The sequence below is a fragment of the Centroberyx gerrardi genome, chromosome 7 (assembly GCF_048128805.1).
Source record: "Centroberyx gerrardi isolate f3 chromosome 7, fCenGer3.hap1.cur.20231027, whole genome shotgun sequence".
Classification (NCBI taxonomy): Eukaryota; Metazoa; Chordata; class Actinopteri; order Beryciformes; family Berycidae; genus Centroberyx; species Centroberyx gerrardi.
In genome coordinates, this window is record NC_136003.1 from 23,579,331 (window position 1) to 23,595,538 (window position 16,208).

The window sequence follows — 16,208 nt, forward strand, 5'->3', positions numbered from 1 at the left end:
CCTACCTCATACACCCACTCTTGCACTGACACTTTGGGCTCTCATTAATGTCCCAGTAGCTGCTTAGAAAGCAGTCATTAAGTTTTGTGAAATCACAGACCTCAAGAATCAACTTTTCCTCCATTTTTCAAACTTATTGACAGCAGAACAAACTAATATATAGTCAGGCGTCTCATTTCAATAGTCCACTGTAATCAATTGTGTGGTGAAACTCCGCGTTGCGGTGTCAAAAAGTTAAGACGAGTTAATTTATACTCATTATGCTATATTATTAGGGGTGGGTGGGGGGTGGGGGGTCTTATTGGCCTGTTTGTGATATTGGAGGGGCCCCGACCCCCCGTAAATTACGCCCTTGCCCTCAGTGTCTCCCATCCCTCCCTCCCTAAGAGTGGGAGTTCAAGAGGAAACGTCCTTGGTCCGCTGTTCCCTTACAGTTTGAATTTAAAATATAGCTATCACAAATACATAAAAACACAGTTGTTTGTAATTAATGTTGTAGATGAAGTAGTAGTTGTAGTTATAGGATTAGATATATCAGCTATTAGTATTAGTAGTAGCACTAGTAGCAGTGGTTGTAGTTGTGGCTGATTTGCAAAATGTAACAGAAAAAATAAATGGAAACAGACTAATATTATTGCATCTATTGTGCATTATGTGTAAAACTATATTCTGTACTGTATGTTGTTTAATGTTTTATGAATTTCCTTTATACCAGTCTATGCAGTCTATTCTGCATTGTGCCATTGTGTTGTGTACCCATATTTTGGGTACACTTTAACAGCAATCTGCTTCATTTCCCACCCAATTTACATAGTTGACATTCTTATAGACATTAATGTTATTGCAGTATATGTTTTATATTTGACATTGAATCACTATAGTGTCTTTGAGCATTTACAGTACAGAACCTTCAGCAGTGTTCTGTCATGGTGCAACAACAGACATGCTTTACTAATTTGGTGAGAAAAAGTAAAATAAAGTAGACATTATTTATCTATTTCTTGCATGAAAAGCAATTTAGCCATAATGCTAGTTATTCCTGTATGACATCTGAATTAGAACCTTTGTTGAAATGCCTTTATGATGCTTTAACATTCTACTGATGCACACACAAACAGGAGCAACCTACAGCCTGCAAAGTGTCATTTGCACTTCTGAATTAGACCTGAATTATTTCCTGAACATTTTAAAATACTTCATTTTTGGATTAGCTTTATGTCACTCTGTACCTGTCAGTGAATAGCATTTTGAGACTCCTTCCAACCCAAGAGCATGGAGGGACCTGGATGGAAGGAAAACAGTTTCTTGACTGAGGTAAGGACAGTCACTTTGCTGAATAAACATGACAGTGCCTTCACTGAGGTTGTAACCAAATGTCCCTCTGCAGAAACAACATGTAAAGAGGTTCCTGGCTGCGAAGCGTGGCCGTCTACCTCAAGAAAAAATCAAAGAGCTAGCAAAATGGCTCAGGGAGGAGACCGTCTTTGTCAATAAGTAAGTAAGAAAAAACTTTGATGGAAGATACAGTAACACATTTGAAAATGTGAAATGTGACACATTTCATTTTCACATGTAGGTGCATTGGAATGACTGACAGCAAACTGTTGGACACCCTCCAACCACTTGACTTGGTAAGCATAGTAAACAACCTGAAACTAGTGTACTACCTAGTATATAGATACTGCTGCTTATCAATGAAAAGAGAGTGAGTGTTAAAGCTGTGTTCTACACAGGCATGGCACCAGAAACGGCTTTTGACCCTCAGAAAAATATCAGTGGAGCTTCAAATGGAGATTGAAAAGGAGCACTTCAAACGGCTCCTTGACAGAAGGATATAACTATTTTTTCTTGTGAAACCATAAATAACAATGACTATTACTGTATATTGATGGTTGTGTAACTTGTGAATCCTTTTTTTTTTTTTTTTTACCTAAAGACAACCGCTGACAGTCTGAAGCCCAAACCAGCAGAGAACTCAGTGTTCCCCAGGGCGTCAATGGTCCAGGAAGCTGGTATCATGGCAATCTTTGATGGTGTCTTTGAACATTTCATTCCATCACCTGTTGACAGAGAAAAACTGGGAACCAAGGTCAAACCACTGACGGAGAATCTATTGACCCTTCTCAGTTACTTCCCGTGGGTTTACATCACTACGGAGGCTCAATGCACTCTCTTATGACAGAGATGTGTCACTGATTGTTGAGAGAACAGCAAAAGAAGTTGATGCGATCCTAAGAAAAAACAAATCTATGGAACCTTTGGAGGCTGACTGGTTCAGGAAACTTATTGTGAATGTAGCAGCCACAGAAATCTCAGGATACCTTCTGGATGAGCATCTTAACAGGCCAAAGAAGGCGCAGAAAACCCGAAGATGTTGGAACATTACTGGAGGGAAAGGACAGTCAACAGTCTCATTTGGCGTTGCCTCTAAGCAGGCCATCAAAGCAGAACAAGAAGCCCTTGTACAGATTGCCACCTCTGCTCCCCTGGGGACAACTGTCATGACAATAATAACTTTAAATGAATACTCCACACATTTCATTGGTGATTTCTACACACTGGCTTTGGAGGCTGGCTCTAAGTTGTCCATCACAGCATTCCAGGAAGCCATTTCAAAACTTCTCAGCTTTGCTCCTGTGGACTCTCTAGCCTTCATCAGAGCAAAGACAGGAAAGAAGAATTCCAACCCTCGCAAAGCGGTTGTAAGAAAGGTGGCAGCAAAGTTTGCTACTAAACAGGATGTCAGAGCCGGCCTAGATGCCACTGCAAGACTCACCTATGCTCTTTCAGATTGTTGTGCCACAAATTTGGAAGCAAAAGTGGTTTCTTCAGCTTCATGGTATGAGATGGCCATTGAGATTGCTGACATGCATTCTGCCAAAGTGGAGCAGGATCACACTGGACCACAACCTCCCACCTCTGCACCTGTGGATGTTCATGCTGAACCATCTGCATAACTAAAAGAGGTTTGCATTGCTACACTGAATGACTTGGTCTCAGGCAAAGCAGACCAGGACACTGATGCACAGCTTTCTACCTCTCCTCCTCTGGATACTCTTGTCACCACAAATATGCTGTTTCATAAGAATTCAGCATATTTTAAAGAGGAGGATTTCTGCAAATTGGCTCCTGAGCTTTCCACTACGATGGCTGCCCTGGCAATCCCAGAAGCAAGACCTCTGAGTTCTGCTCCAGTAGACACTCTTGCCACCAACTCTGGAGCTGTAAAGGAGGACTCTGTGTCTTCCAGTCAGTGTGTTGGATTCAGACTTTGCCTCGAAGCAGCCCATCAAAGCAGAACAAGAAGCCTCTCTACAGCTTCCCACCTCCGCTCCCCTGGGGACAACTGTCATGACAATAATGACTTTAAATGAATACTCCACACATTTCATTGGTGATTTCTACACACTGGCTTTGGAGGCTGGCTCTAAGTTGTCTATCACAGCATTCCAGGAAGCCATTTCAAAACTTCTCAGCTTTGCTACTGTGGACTCTCTAGCAGGGCCTGTTTTAGCCTGCTATATTAGGGTGGGCTGGTAGAAATAATAGGTGGGCAACTTGGGCGGTAGGTAGCCCAGAGGTTAGAGAAGCAGACTAGTAGTCTGAAGGTTGCCGGTTCGAATCCCTGGCCTGATGGCACAAAAATCTGGCGAAATGACAGCTGGCAACCGGAGCTCAAATGAGCTGCAGCTGTGCTTCTCCTTTTAAGGCCCTGACACACCAAACCGACTTCAAAGAACCAGCGGCGACGAAGGCCGACTGTTGCGTCGCCTCACATCGCCTGCGTCTGGTCCAAAAAGTTGCACTTGAACACACCGCAAAGACTACACCCGACGGCCAACTAGCACGTACGTTCTGCGCCTGCGTGAGGGGAAATAACTCTCCATACCTGTCTGATAAGAAGTTGCAAATGGCACTGGCGTTGTCAGCCCTTTTGGTTGTGGAAGAAGAAAGGAAGAGGCGGAGGCGAAAAATAAGGAGAAACCGCACTAAATGGGTGAAATCATGGATACTCCAGCGACAGGCTCAAGGGGCTTTCCCGAACCTGTGTCAAGAGCTGGAGATAAATGAAACCTCCGATTTTGCTCGGCTCTTTCCTGTTCAGTTCCACATGTTGAAGGAATTTATCAGTCCAATCATCCAGAGGCAAAACACGAACTACCAATCAGAGTGATCTCTCTCACCGACGGCTCCGACGCCGATTCAACATGCTCAATCGGCCAAAAAGATGCCGACAGGGTCCGACTAGTGCCGACGGTGTGGGACACACCGCAAAAACTAGGGACACCGACGCTTACCGACGGCCCGACATTGCCCGACGGCCGACCGTCGGCCTGGTGTGTCAGGGCCTTTATAGTGTCCTGCTTGGGCTTTAGGCTCCTCCCAACCTACATGACATTGCTCTTAATTTGGTAACGCTTTAGATTACAGCCCGCAACATACTGCGTAATTACTCCACAGTTACGGTGTAATCTTTTGTACTAAAGGTGTACCAGTACAGTACGTACCAATACATATATGTAGGTACAGGGGAACAAGATGTGAAGTTATGGAATAAGGGGGTAACAATTCAGGAACTTACAAAGAACTTATACTGTAGTTATTTTTTAACTACCGGGTACATATTCTATTATTGCAGGGTACATTATGACCATAACATAAATTACCACATACTTGAATAACTTTTTGGTTATTAGCATGAATGTAATTTAATAATGATAATCATTCATTTATATGTACTTATAAATTAGAACGTGGGAACATAATGCCAAGGGGAGATAAAATACGTATACACCTAATCTGAAAACAAATATATATGACTTAAAAGTATAAATCAAATAAGTGACAAAGATTTGGATAGGAAAAACAATAAAAGCAATGCCATAAAGACAATAATAATGCAAGAGTACTCATGGATGTAGTACTATGTTATTTTTATATTACAGTTGTGACCTATAACCTTTCACATCAGCGTCATCAAAGTTCATCAAAGTTGAATGGGTACGCTTCATTCATATCGGATCACAGCAGGGGGCGATGGAGTGTTTTCTATAAAGAAATGGAAAAGGCTCTCCGCTCGCCCACCCTTCAGGCGTATGCTGGTGAGATGAAGGAACATACCCGATCTGTTCCCTGCTAACCTACTTTACAGCAAACATATGGTGGGTAATAATCAGAATGTATTTATTGGCAACGTGTTTACACCGAAGCACAAGTGAGTGACATATAGGGTGGGTGAATTCTGTCCGCCGATGGCAGGCGGAGCCACCAGGCCATAAACGAGCATCCAGTAATGAAGTTTGCTGGTGAGGTGAACGACAGCTGAGACAGTCTTCAGAGGCCGACAGTATCCATGACAATACATTGTCCCCTGGACCTTTGTTCCGAAGTAAACGCACAGATGTACCCCGTAGTTATTTTAAGTAGGCCTACCCCAAAATTATAAAGGAGTAATGTAGTTTGCCTGTGTGTTGGTAATAAGGTCATTTTGAAATAAAATCACATCAGATTTATTAAGTGCTGCAGAAATCATCACTCCATCTTCCCTGAAAGGTCCAGATTTTTGCTCAGTTTTATGGTCATACTGTACCCTGTAATAATAGAATAGGTACCCGGTAGTTAAAAAATAACTACAGTGTAAGTTCTTTGTAAGTTCCTGAATTGTTACCCCCTTATTTCATAACTTCACATCTTGTTCCCCTGTACCTACATATATGTATTGGTACGTACTGTACTGGTACACCGTTAGTACAAAAGATTACAGCTTAACTCTGGAGTAATTACGCTGTATGTTGCGGGCTGTAATCTAAAGCGTTACCCTTAATTTTATAACTCTTGAACGGTAAGTGATACAGACTTGAAACCAACTCCTAGGGTGGGGTTTTCCTATGCGCTGAACATGCTGGTCTTTGTCCCGTGTCGCTATGACCTTCCGTTCCTGAGATATAAAAAATGTTGAAACTTTGTGAAATATTCGAAACTTTTTTGAATGGGAGTCTATGGCAGCTATATCAAAGGAAGACACTAGGGGCGCCAAACTTGGCACACATGGGCAGTGGGAAGAGATGATCACACACACCAAATTTGGTGGCTGTACCACTTACGGTTCGGGAGTTATGAGAAAGTGTCTCTGTTAAAAATTACGTATCCATTCAAAAAATAGGTTAAAATTCATAACTCCTGAACAGTACGTGATAGCAACTTGAAACCAACTCCTAGTGGGGGTTCATGTACCCCTAACATGCTGGTCTTGGTCCTGAACGGCTACGACCTTCCGTTCCGGAGATATAAAAATGTTGACACTTCGTGAAATTTTCGAAACGTTTTTGAATGGGAGTCCATGGCAGCTATATCAAAGGAAGACACTAGGGGTGCCAAACTTGGCACACATGGACAGTTGGAAGAGACGATCATGCACACCAAATTTGGTGGCTGTACCACTCACGGTTCGGGAGTTATGAGAAAGTGTCTCCATTAAAAATTACGTATCCGTAACCCTGGTAGATTTAGAATTTTGTGTCGAGGGCAAAATCGTTCCCCCAGAAAGTGTTTAGGAGCACGTTTCAGGCCATTTGGAGTGGATTGGTCCCCATTTCTAGTGTTGTAAGTCGCTTTGGATAAAGTAAATGAATGGAATGGAATGTAGGTCAAACTATGAGCTTTCGCTAGCAGCACAGCATTCATGAACTGAGAGAATGGGTAAACTTTCTAGAAAAGTCACCGTAATTATATCTTTAAAAAGATAGTAGGTGTGTTTAAAACGCAGGGAAGATGAGCGATCTATGACCATTGTTTATTATATTTTGGATGTATATTGGATCTTATGACACTCCCCCAAGCATCTAGTCAAGAGTTGTGCCGTACCTAGCAGTGTGCGTCAAGCAGACTGTGTCCCATGTGAAAGACCCAAGACTCTGAAATTCCCCCGTCGCATGACAACTATACTAAACTCAGAAAGTTGGGACGCTTCTTGGATGTGGAAAAGATTGTAGGCAAATTCCTAAATATATTCTCGATTAAATGCGACTTAGCTTATAAATACATACACGTTCCTCCATGCTCTATCTGGTGTAGGACAGGTGGAATTCCAGACGCCTGAAATTTGCAGAAACTATTGGCACCGCCCTCTCGCCGCTACATTGGTGTTTTTAAAGTAAGATAGCATGGAAAAATAGGCAGCGTTTTCAGGAAGCAATATAGCTATGAATCTAAAAAATGTAAAGATGTCCTCCTCCTCATGGTTCTGAGCGAGTTACGTTTTATCACCTTTAAGTAGGCTCTTTGTCATACCATATTCATAATGGATTTGGTTTGTAAAGAAAAGTAGTAGGGACATGTCCCCACCTAAATTTACGCCTATGTCCTGAGGGCCATCCTGTCATGGCCTCGACAACATTCACATCACTGTTTTGACATGGGTGGGCGGGGCCTATATATATATATCCTTTATTTAACCAGGTAAAAGTCTCATTGAGATTAAAATCTCTTTTTCAAGAGTGACCTGGCCAAGAGAGCAGCATAAATGTTGTTACAACAATAGACACAAACAATACAAACAGACAAATACAACTGTCACACACTACAAACGAGAGAACACAGTATCCAGTTAATATGCAATACAAGGTCAAGGACAAAAATCCAGTTATGATGCATAAACAGGTACAATTTTCTAAAACGATTTCAGTGAAAATTTAGGAGCAATCACATTGACCAAGAGTACTATTTTCTCGATCCTTTAAAATTGACTTAAATTCCCCCATAGTAATCAGCTCTGACAATTTCAGGTCCTTCTGTACATTATTCCAGGAAGAAGGGGCAGCCTATTTAAAGGCTTTTTTGCCTAATTCTGTTCTAACTCTGGGGACCAACATCTGTAGAATATCGTGAGAGCGCAGGCCATATTGATTTTGTTTTTTACACATGTATGTACCTAGGGCAATGCGGGGGCCCTACCATATAGGAAGGACATTGCCTGACCTGTTCCCATGGTATGCAGTTGTAGGGCAACAGGTGGACTCATGGTGTCTCTCGGCTCAGGTCATGAGTGCATACCTATGAAGGTATTTTTGTAATGCACTGACAGAAAATATTCATACACCCTACAGTGATTGCACGGCCAATCAGAAGAGCCGTTTAAAGCAGCTTTTTCCTCTTTTGTCCCCTAGCAATCAAAACATACAGGTTTCATCATATTAATCTCAAAATGTTCTATAGATGTTCTATGTTCTTCCTCTTTGTGGCTCCCAGCTATGTTTTATCACCTTTAAGTATGTAAAAGATATTCATAATGGATTTGGTTTGTTGAAAGTTGGCAGTCTAGTAGACCTGATACATGACGTTCTTTCTTGTATGTAGAGCACGTGAAGTTAAACTCCATCTAAGATGCTACTCTTTTTTAAAATTGGCAAATATTGCATACCTCATACAACATCACTCAAGACTTTTTAAATTTGGCATACAAGTGATCCACCAAGCAGTTGTTATTTTAACAAAAACTCAACTTTCTAGCCTAGCTGCATGTCATTCTCTCTTTTATGCTACATCAAACTCCTGTCCCAAGGACGATGCACCTGGCAACATGACCAAGTGCTGAAGTGTCTAGCAGCAGTAATTAAAAACAAGTGGGTAGAGATACATTTGTCAGTTGACAGGAAGGAAGATGTCACCATTGGTTTTGTTCATGAGGAAGAAAAGACTAGACTTTTTCAGTGAAATTATGGCAATTATGTCTTGAAATTGCAATGAACCCTACTACTTTGTTTAATCATGCACTGTTTTTTTAGTGTGTGGATGTTTTTGTGAACTCTTAATTGCTGGTGCTGTTTATGTTGTTGTCATCTGTTTATAGCATCACCAAACCAGTCTGCTTATATTCCCTAGCCTGTTTGCAGGGTATACAGTTGTTGGGCAATAGGTATTGAGGAAGAGTTATTTGGAATGGGCCCAGTTTTAAGGGTGGGCTAAAAAACCCAAATGATCTTGGTGTCCCTCCTACTGACATGAAGGCCATTTTGTAGAATTATATTTCTCTCTAATTTCTGATTGGTCAGTTGGGTCACTTGGGTTTTTATAAAAGTTGAAGACAGCATTGAGAGTGGAGTGATACCAGCCTGGGTTGAAAAAAACTTTTGCACCAAACATATGAAACATACCTTTCCATGATTACCTTTTAGTTGAAAAAATGGTAAGTAATGATTTTGTGTACCATATTGTAAAGTGTTACCCTAAAACCTATGCAAAAACCTATTGTTTTATCATTAGATTCCAAGCAAGCCTGATAGGGATCAGGGAACAAGCAGAACAAGTAAATGTGGCATGTGCCAGATGTGAAAGCTCACAAAGCTTACACTAGAACAAATAGAACAAAGGTATTATTCTGAAATTGAACAACGGTGGGGAGAGTGAAATGATCAGAATAATCATATACTGTAATTCTTGTATTCTGTTCTCTCATTGAGTTAATGTATTGTAAATTAATTAATTTAATAAAATAATCATCAAGTCATGCCCTGAACAGTAGCATAAAATTTTCAATCATGAGACGGAGAAGAGGAGAGTGACTACCTCTTTATTGAGATGATAATGCAATTTTTTCTTCATTTAATTTACATTTTATTAATTTAAATATTTTCAAATTAATAAGGAGAATAAGTGGCAACAGACTAACATAACATGAAAGAAAAAGTTTACTTTCAAATTGTATCCAATGTGGTTTAGCCAATCATCAGATTGCACTTCTGTAACTACTTACTGTGTAAATTCCATTATGCAAATGCTTATATAGCTTTCCTTCTGTATAGCTCTAACATGACTTCCTTATCCAGGAGTGTGTGTGTGTGTGTGTGTGTGTGTGTGTGTGTGTAAAGGAGACCTAGAGGCACTACAGAGAGGGCCAGATGTAAAGTGTCTAAATAAATCAACAATGTGACTGACTGACTTTCACAGCACCTTTTCCTCATGATTTTGCTTTGTGTAGCTTCAATAGGCCCTTTTCACATTGTCATGGTAACAGCTTCTGCATTGAGAAACAGGTGCATTACAACTTCCTGTTGCCAGCTCTGGCCCTCACTAAATCGCTCCACAACCTGCCCAAAATGAACATTGGTGAATTACAAAGACTATTTTTGTTGACTCCTGGATCTAAACTACAAGTTCTTCGCCTAAAGTTATCTCTTCGCAAAAATAAAGTTGCCACAGGAAGTTGTAATGCACCGGTTTCTCACGACGTGAAAAGGGCCTATTAATCAGATAAGATTCATTTTGAGCCACCACAATCCATTTTTCCCATCATACGGTTTTGAATGTTTTTTCAGTGCATAGGGATTATGAACGTTTCAATAGCCTTATTTTTGCTGCTAAAGGCTGTTGTTTTGTGCTCCTAGGGTCTTCAACAACGCCCCAATCCCGGATAAAACCCACCTCAGTGGCAACATTGCCAGCTACCCTGTCTAAAAGCTAGAGAAAATCCTGCAGTCAAGGGTAGAATAGTACCCGAATTGTTTTCTAAAGATGGAATATTCACACTTTGATGCTCTCTATATATTGATGTTTGCAGTACTCCTTTTTCTACCACATTTTCAAAGATTTGACCATTTGCTCCTGTTGTTTCTACCTCTGCAGATCAGCCAAAATGGGAAATTTTGCAAGCCTGTTTAAAAATCTCTTTGGAAATGAAGAGATGAGGATCCTGATGGTAGGACTGGACGCTGCTGGAAAGACCACCATCCTGTACAAGCTCAAGCTGAGAGAGATCGTTTCTGCCCTACCGATGCTGTCTGGGCTGCTGTTGTCTTGTTGACCATGTTTTCATGTAGAGGAGTGGAAATGAACCTCATGAAGACAGTCACGTACTCCCACCCTGTTGCCTCTCCTCCGCTCTGGTCTGTAATCACTGCCCACATGCCCAGAGACGCTGCCCTAAGCTGGCCTCAGGGCCTGAAGTAATGAGAGCAGGGCATTGCAGAGGCTACATCAGGCTGCTTTAACATATAAAGCTAGTCCAGTGGTTCCAACTCCTGTCCTCGGGACACAGAGTACTGCTGGTTGTCTATCCCACCAGGTAGTTAAGTGCACTTACCTGACATCCCAGGTCTAACTGAGTCCTCAGGCAGTCAGTCCACCTTTAGAGATTCTTTTCTCTGTAGTTGAAATGAAAACGTTACTCTCTGGAGGAATACACACCTTTATACTAAGCTAATATCTTGGCATTGGGCATGTTGCACGGTTATTATGGCTCCATTGATAACTGACAATTTTTTTTTTATCTCTGTCCATTGCTGTCTCTCTCTGTCTGTCTGTCTGTCTGTCTGTCTGTCTGTCTGTCTCTCTCTCTCTCTCTCTCTCTCTCTCTCTTTCCCTCCACAGGTTTTAATGTTGAGATAGTAGAATACAAGAACATCAGTTTTACAGTGTGGGATGTGGGCGGTCAGGACAAAATTAGGCCACTATGGAGGCACTACTTCCATAACACAGTAGGTGAGATGTTTCCTGTTGCTTCCAGATAGCTCAAAGCCTATTTTACAAGCATCAGGCCCTTGTGGATTGAATCTTCGATTACATTTGATCTTCATCCGCTTCCACAATCCAGACTTCACTCATCCATTTCCATTTTTCAGGCTTGATCTTTGTAGTAGACAGTAATGACCAGGAGCGAATTCATCAGGCGAAGGAGGAGCTGATGCAGATGCTGGCTGAGGATGAGCTGAGAGACGCTGCGCTGCTTGTGTTTGCCAACAAACAGGTGAACTTGCTTCTCTGCCTTGCCATGCCTCTTAGAATGATGAGCCTCAAAGTGGAGAACTTTACAGGGATTGTTAGTTGCTGATAGTGAAATAAATTGACAAGTTTACAGTTTTCCTTTTCTCATAAGCAGTGTGATGCCTTTCCTCTCCTTCAGGACCTGCCCAATGCCATGAACGCAGCTGAGATCACAGACAAGCTGTGCCTGCACTCCCTGCGCCATCACAACTGGTACATCCAGGCCACGTGCGCCACTAGTGGAGACGGTCTCTATGAGGGCCTGGACTGGCTTTCCAACCAGCTAAAGAACGCGAAATGATCCGTCATTCCACCATCTCTCTTGTCATCTCTGTCTGTCGTCTACGCAGTGTGACGGGCGACTGCACTGGTCCTAGCCTCCCTCTCTCCTCTCCTTCTCACTCCATCCTCTGAACCATCGGGGCTTTGGCCAGTGCTGCCCTACATCTGTGTATGTGAGTGTGAGTGTTCGGATGGATCCCGATGTGTGTATGTGACTTTGGTGCATGTAGGAGCTGGGAGTGGGGAGCAGCCCTGCTGTGCCTTGAACACGGTTAACTCTTACTTGTGGAAATGGCAGCATGGCTAACTGGGTGGGGTGATCAGCTTGCACAATACAGTACTGTTTTAATTATATGAGAAATTAATTCCTCACAATAATCCATAAGGTTGCTTGTATGTTGTAGTCAGCAAAAAAACTATGAAAAGTACATTTCAAAACATTTGAAACCAAGGACAACCTACGTAATGCAGGAATAATGTTTTGATAGAGGTTGTGAGTAAGCAGCTTGACAAAAGTCAGCTGGAGTCCATCTGTTATCTCTGTGTTGTGTCAAGACTGAGCAATTTAGAATAAATGACAAAACATGACGACTCATTTTTGCGCTGTAGGCCTATGCATTATGAATTAAGGCACAGAGTTATGTTACAGTGTGCAATGTATAGTTTGGATAACCAGTGCAGTTTTGAGTGAATTTCTTCCACCTCCAGCAGACATCCAAAATATTCTCCATGTTATTCTCACTTGTAGGAAACTGTCATTCCATTCAAGTATGGATCACATCAGCCATTCCCTGTTCAAAAATCACCTCCCTTCTACCTATGTGACAGGTGTCAGCTTTTCCTAGAGTGTGAGCGGCCTTGGGAATGAGCTCTCCCGCTCAGCAAAATGTACAGGCTCCAGTTTGTCACACTGGCATCAATGTGTCACCTGTCAATAAGCGAGTTCAGAGCGCGGCCAGGATGAAGATGGAAAACCCCCAGCTGTTACCTATCTGAAGTGGTCGCTGGTCTTCAAGGGACACATGATGTTTGTTCAGCAAAACTGGGAAAAAAAAAGTTCTCACTGAGGATTCTTGCAACCTGATATTGCTTTGATATATTGAATACATACACATACACTACACGTGACGGTCTGCACCCCAACAGATCTGGGGCAATTATGTTATCTGCCAACATTTTCTATAATATCTCTCACTCAGAATACTCCCATGAGACAATCTGGCACTGGAGCATGTATGGGCTTACTAGTGTCAGAGGGCTCCTGGACATTTTTTCCATGGACTTTTTACAATATAGTTCATATATGCTAAAAATTGTCTCTCTCCTTGGCTACTCGACCTCCTTCTCCTCCCACATCCAAATTTCCATTTGCTTTGAGTGTGTCATCAGGGACAGAATATGATAATTGTGCTGATGGACTAATCGTGATGATTTAATGAGTTTCTTTGATGTTAATTGGAGTATTAAAGCACACAGATGGTAATTATTCTACCTTTCCAGTGAATGTATGTACATGAAGCTTGAAAAAGAAGGGTATCGGGTTACCCACCCATCAGCTTCTTTTCATTAAAGGTACTCCAGCCTTAGAATACGAAGAGGTTAAGCTGCCAAAGAGAAGATAAATATAGTCATGGCTGTATCAATGGAAATTAGCCACTGTTGTTCCCCATTTGAACACAAGGGTTTAGTAATAAGTTAAAATCTGAGTAAGGACAAAATTTGAATAGGTTCCTCAGTTATAGTAGATTTTCTATGCCAGTAAAAGAAAATTATTTTTTAGAGTATAATAGACATTTAATGTGATACTTGTAGAGAAGGGAGTGCCTGCAGTATCTTGCTCAAGGACACTTCAGCAGGAGGGCTTGAATCCGAGTCCTTTGGGTGAAAGAGGGTCACCCTATGCCACTTCAGGGGTTCACGCATCTCTTTGAATCCAACCCATGAAGGGTCCACACCAGCAGTAATGTAATACATCGGTAGTTTGCTGCTCTAACCACTGGAGGGAGCCCATGCATTTTCCATTTTGCAGTAGGATAATTATAATAGAATGATCCACCCAGCTGCACCATCGCCTCCTCCCATACACACCATCAAAGACACACATCCTGACACTAATGGCAATCATCTTCAGATGTGCCTCTCTGGCCTATAGGAGTGGTGGTAGGATGATGTGTTATAATGGAGACTGATGATCCCCAGGGCCAAGCTGCAGGGTGGGGGTCCTGGAATACACTAGGGCTGCTGCTGATGCTGTGGCGTAGTGGTGGCCATGATGGTATTTTGATGGCAAGCGGAGTGTCTGCTGTGCCAGGTAGACCACTGCTTACCCTCCTTTTCTTCTCCATCTGGATTTCAGGTGGCCAATTCTCCAAGGAGACGTTACCTTGGAAACAGCACCTTATTTATTTATAGAGCGACTGGGCAGACATGGAGGGGAAGGGAGAGCAGGAGACAAGACATGGACTCTGAAACAGATTTTCAGATAGCTTGGAGTGCCCACGCTAGTTGAGATGGGTACAGAGGGACGGGGCAGTAGTCGTAATTTCACTTAATTGGAGAGTAGCTTAACATAGCATAGCCCACTGTGCCTTGGTTAAACGTGTCTGTCGTTGTCTTGAAGTAATGGAGTGACCAATGAGCTCATGATGAACAGATCCCACTTGACACAATATCTCTCACCCAGCAGCAGCGGCCAGGAGCCCTTTAATGGACCCGCATGCTGCTTGATGACTCTGTTCATATTTGATTTTGAACAACTTTGAACCTGAACAAAAACCGTGATTGAGGTGTTAGGTCGAGGTGAATGCCATCTTCTTACAGTGTTGTGGATTTGAATCTGGTTCATGGTCATGGATGAAAAATGGACACATTTGCCATCTGCCCTCTATCCGATTCATATTCAGATTCAGAAAAAGCTTTATTGGCAGGAATCAAGTAGTACTGAGTGTTGCCAAAGCATATTACAATAGTATAGGACAAAACAAGGTACAATATAGAATATAATATCTATCTCCCTTTTTTCTTGCCACTCTCTGTCTCACACTCTCTCTCCCACTGAAATAATACAAATGAGATATGTACCCCCCCCCCCCCCCCCCCCCCACACACACACACACACAGTTCGCTACACTTGACCTTTGGCAGGTGGTCTCTGTGGATTTGCTAAATCTCACCTTGTTGTGTGACATCACACCCCTGAGTTTAACGCCACATTAGACCTTCATTCACCCCACCCCCATTTCGACTCTTCAGCATCCCTCTTTGCAGCAACATTGATACCCTCAACCCCCACTATTACCGCCACACACATACACACACACACACACACACACACAAACACCTCTCCCTGACCCCCATCCCAGGGGAGCCCAGTTTTTCATTGTCCAGCTGGATCCCCGAGGAACCTTTGAAGATCAATCATATATTGGTAATGAAATGCAGAGAGCAGGAGGAGGAGGAGGGCGTATGTGACAAGTGTCTCTTTGCTGCAATTTCCTTGCGACAATATCACTGTTTGCAATGCCATTCCAATATCTCACCTCTGTTTTACCTTTGCCCGGTGTGCATGTTGAGAGAAAAAACAAAAACAAACATACAGAAAAAAAGAGGGATAAAAGGCGGTTGTAGGTCCGTGCACATTTACATTGCAAATCTGTGTTAGCAGTCTGTACATGTGTGAATGTGTGTGTGAATGTATATAGGCAGGTGAGACTGTGCACTGCAAGTATTATTTAGCCGTAGGTTTTCTGATAATGCATGTAAGTCTTCCTCTGCGCTAGATTCCTATCCCTCTATATGCCCATAGCATGTAAACATAACACACATAAATGGTCACTGGCATTCCTTGGCATACAGGAGTCACAGAAGGCGCTCAGCGGTGTGGCTGTGGCTGGCCGGCATTTTAATTCCCATCCATCCACCCACACATCAATGGAAACACGGTTCACCAATGACTACACCTTTCTATAGAGACGAGTCATCTCTCGCCATCCACATTGCCATGGAAACACAGGATTTGGCTGGTCGATTGGCAGTGGACTTGCTGTGTAACAGTGGGGCCAAGAACTCTTTGATTTCAGTACAGTTGAACCGTAGTCTGATCGCACTAATGTTGTTGGAGTTAAAGAAAGACGCCTGCAGTGCATGGAAAAAGAACGGGCTACTTGCCG

At 42.4% G+C, this 16,208-nt stretch overlaps 1 protein-coding gene across 3 annotated transcripts; it reads left to right on the forward strand.

Annotated features, from left to right (window-relative positions):
* The first annotated feature begins 10,630 nt into the window (after positions 1-10,630).
* LOC139932076 (ADP-ribosylation factor 1-like) lies at positions 10,631-12,331 on the forward strand. 3 transcript variants are annotated; one of them, XM_071925764.2, is made up of 5 exons: positions 10,631-10,773; positions 11,004-11,005; positions 11,365-11,475; positions 11,616-11,740; positions 11,897-12,331. In XM_071925764.2, exons 1-5 carry the CDS (start codon positions 10,631-10,633, stop codon positions 12,056-12,058), a joined length of 543 nt encoding a protein of 180 aa, XP_071781865.2. In that variant the 3' UTR covers positions 12,059-12,331. The 3 variants fall into 3 exon arrangements, with proteins under 3 accessions (XP_071781865.2, XP_071781866.2, XP_071781864.2); XM_071925765.2 differs by lacking the exon at positions 11,365-11,475; XM_071925763.2 differs by lacking the exon at positions 11,004-11,005 and having other exon boundaries at positions 10,631-10,769; positions 11,359-11,475.
* The last annotated feature ends 3,877 nt before the right edge of the window (positions 12,332-16,208 follow it).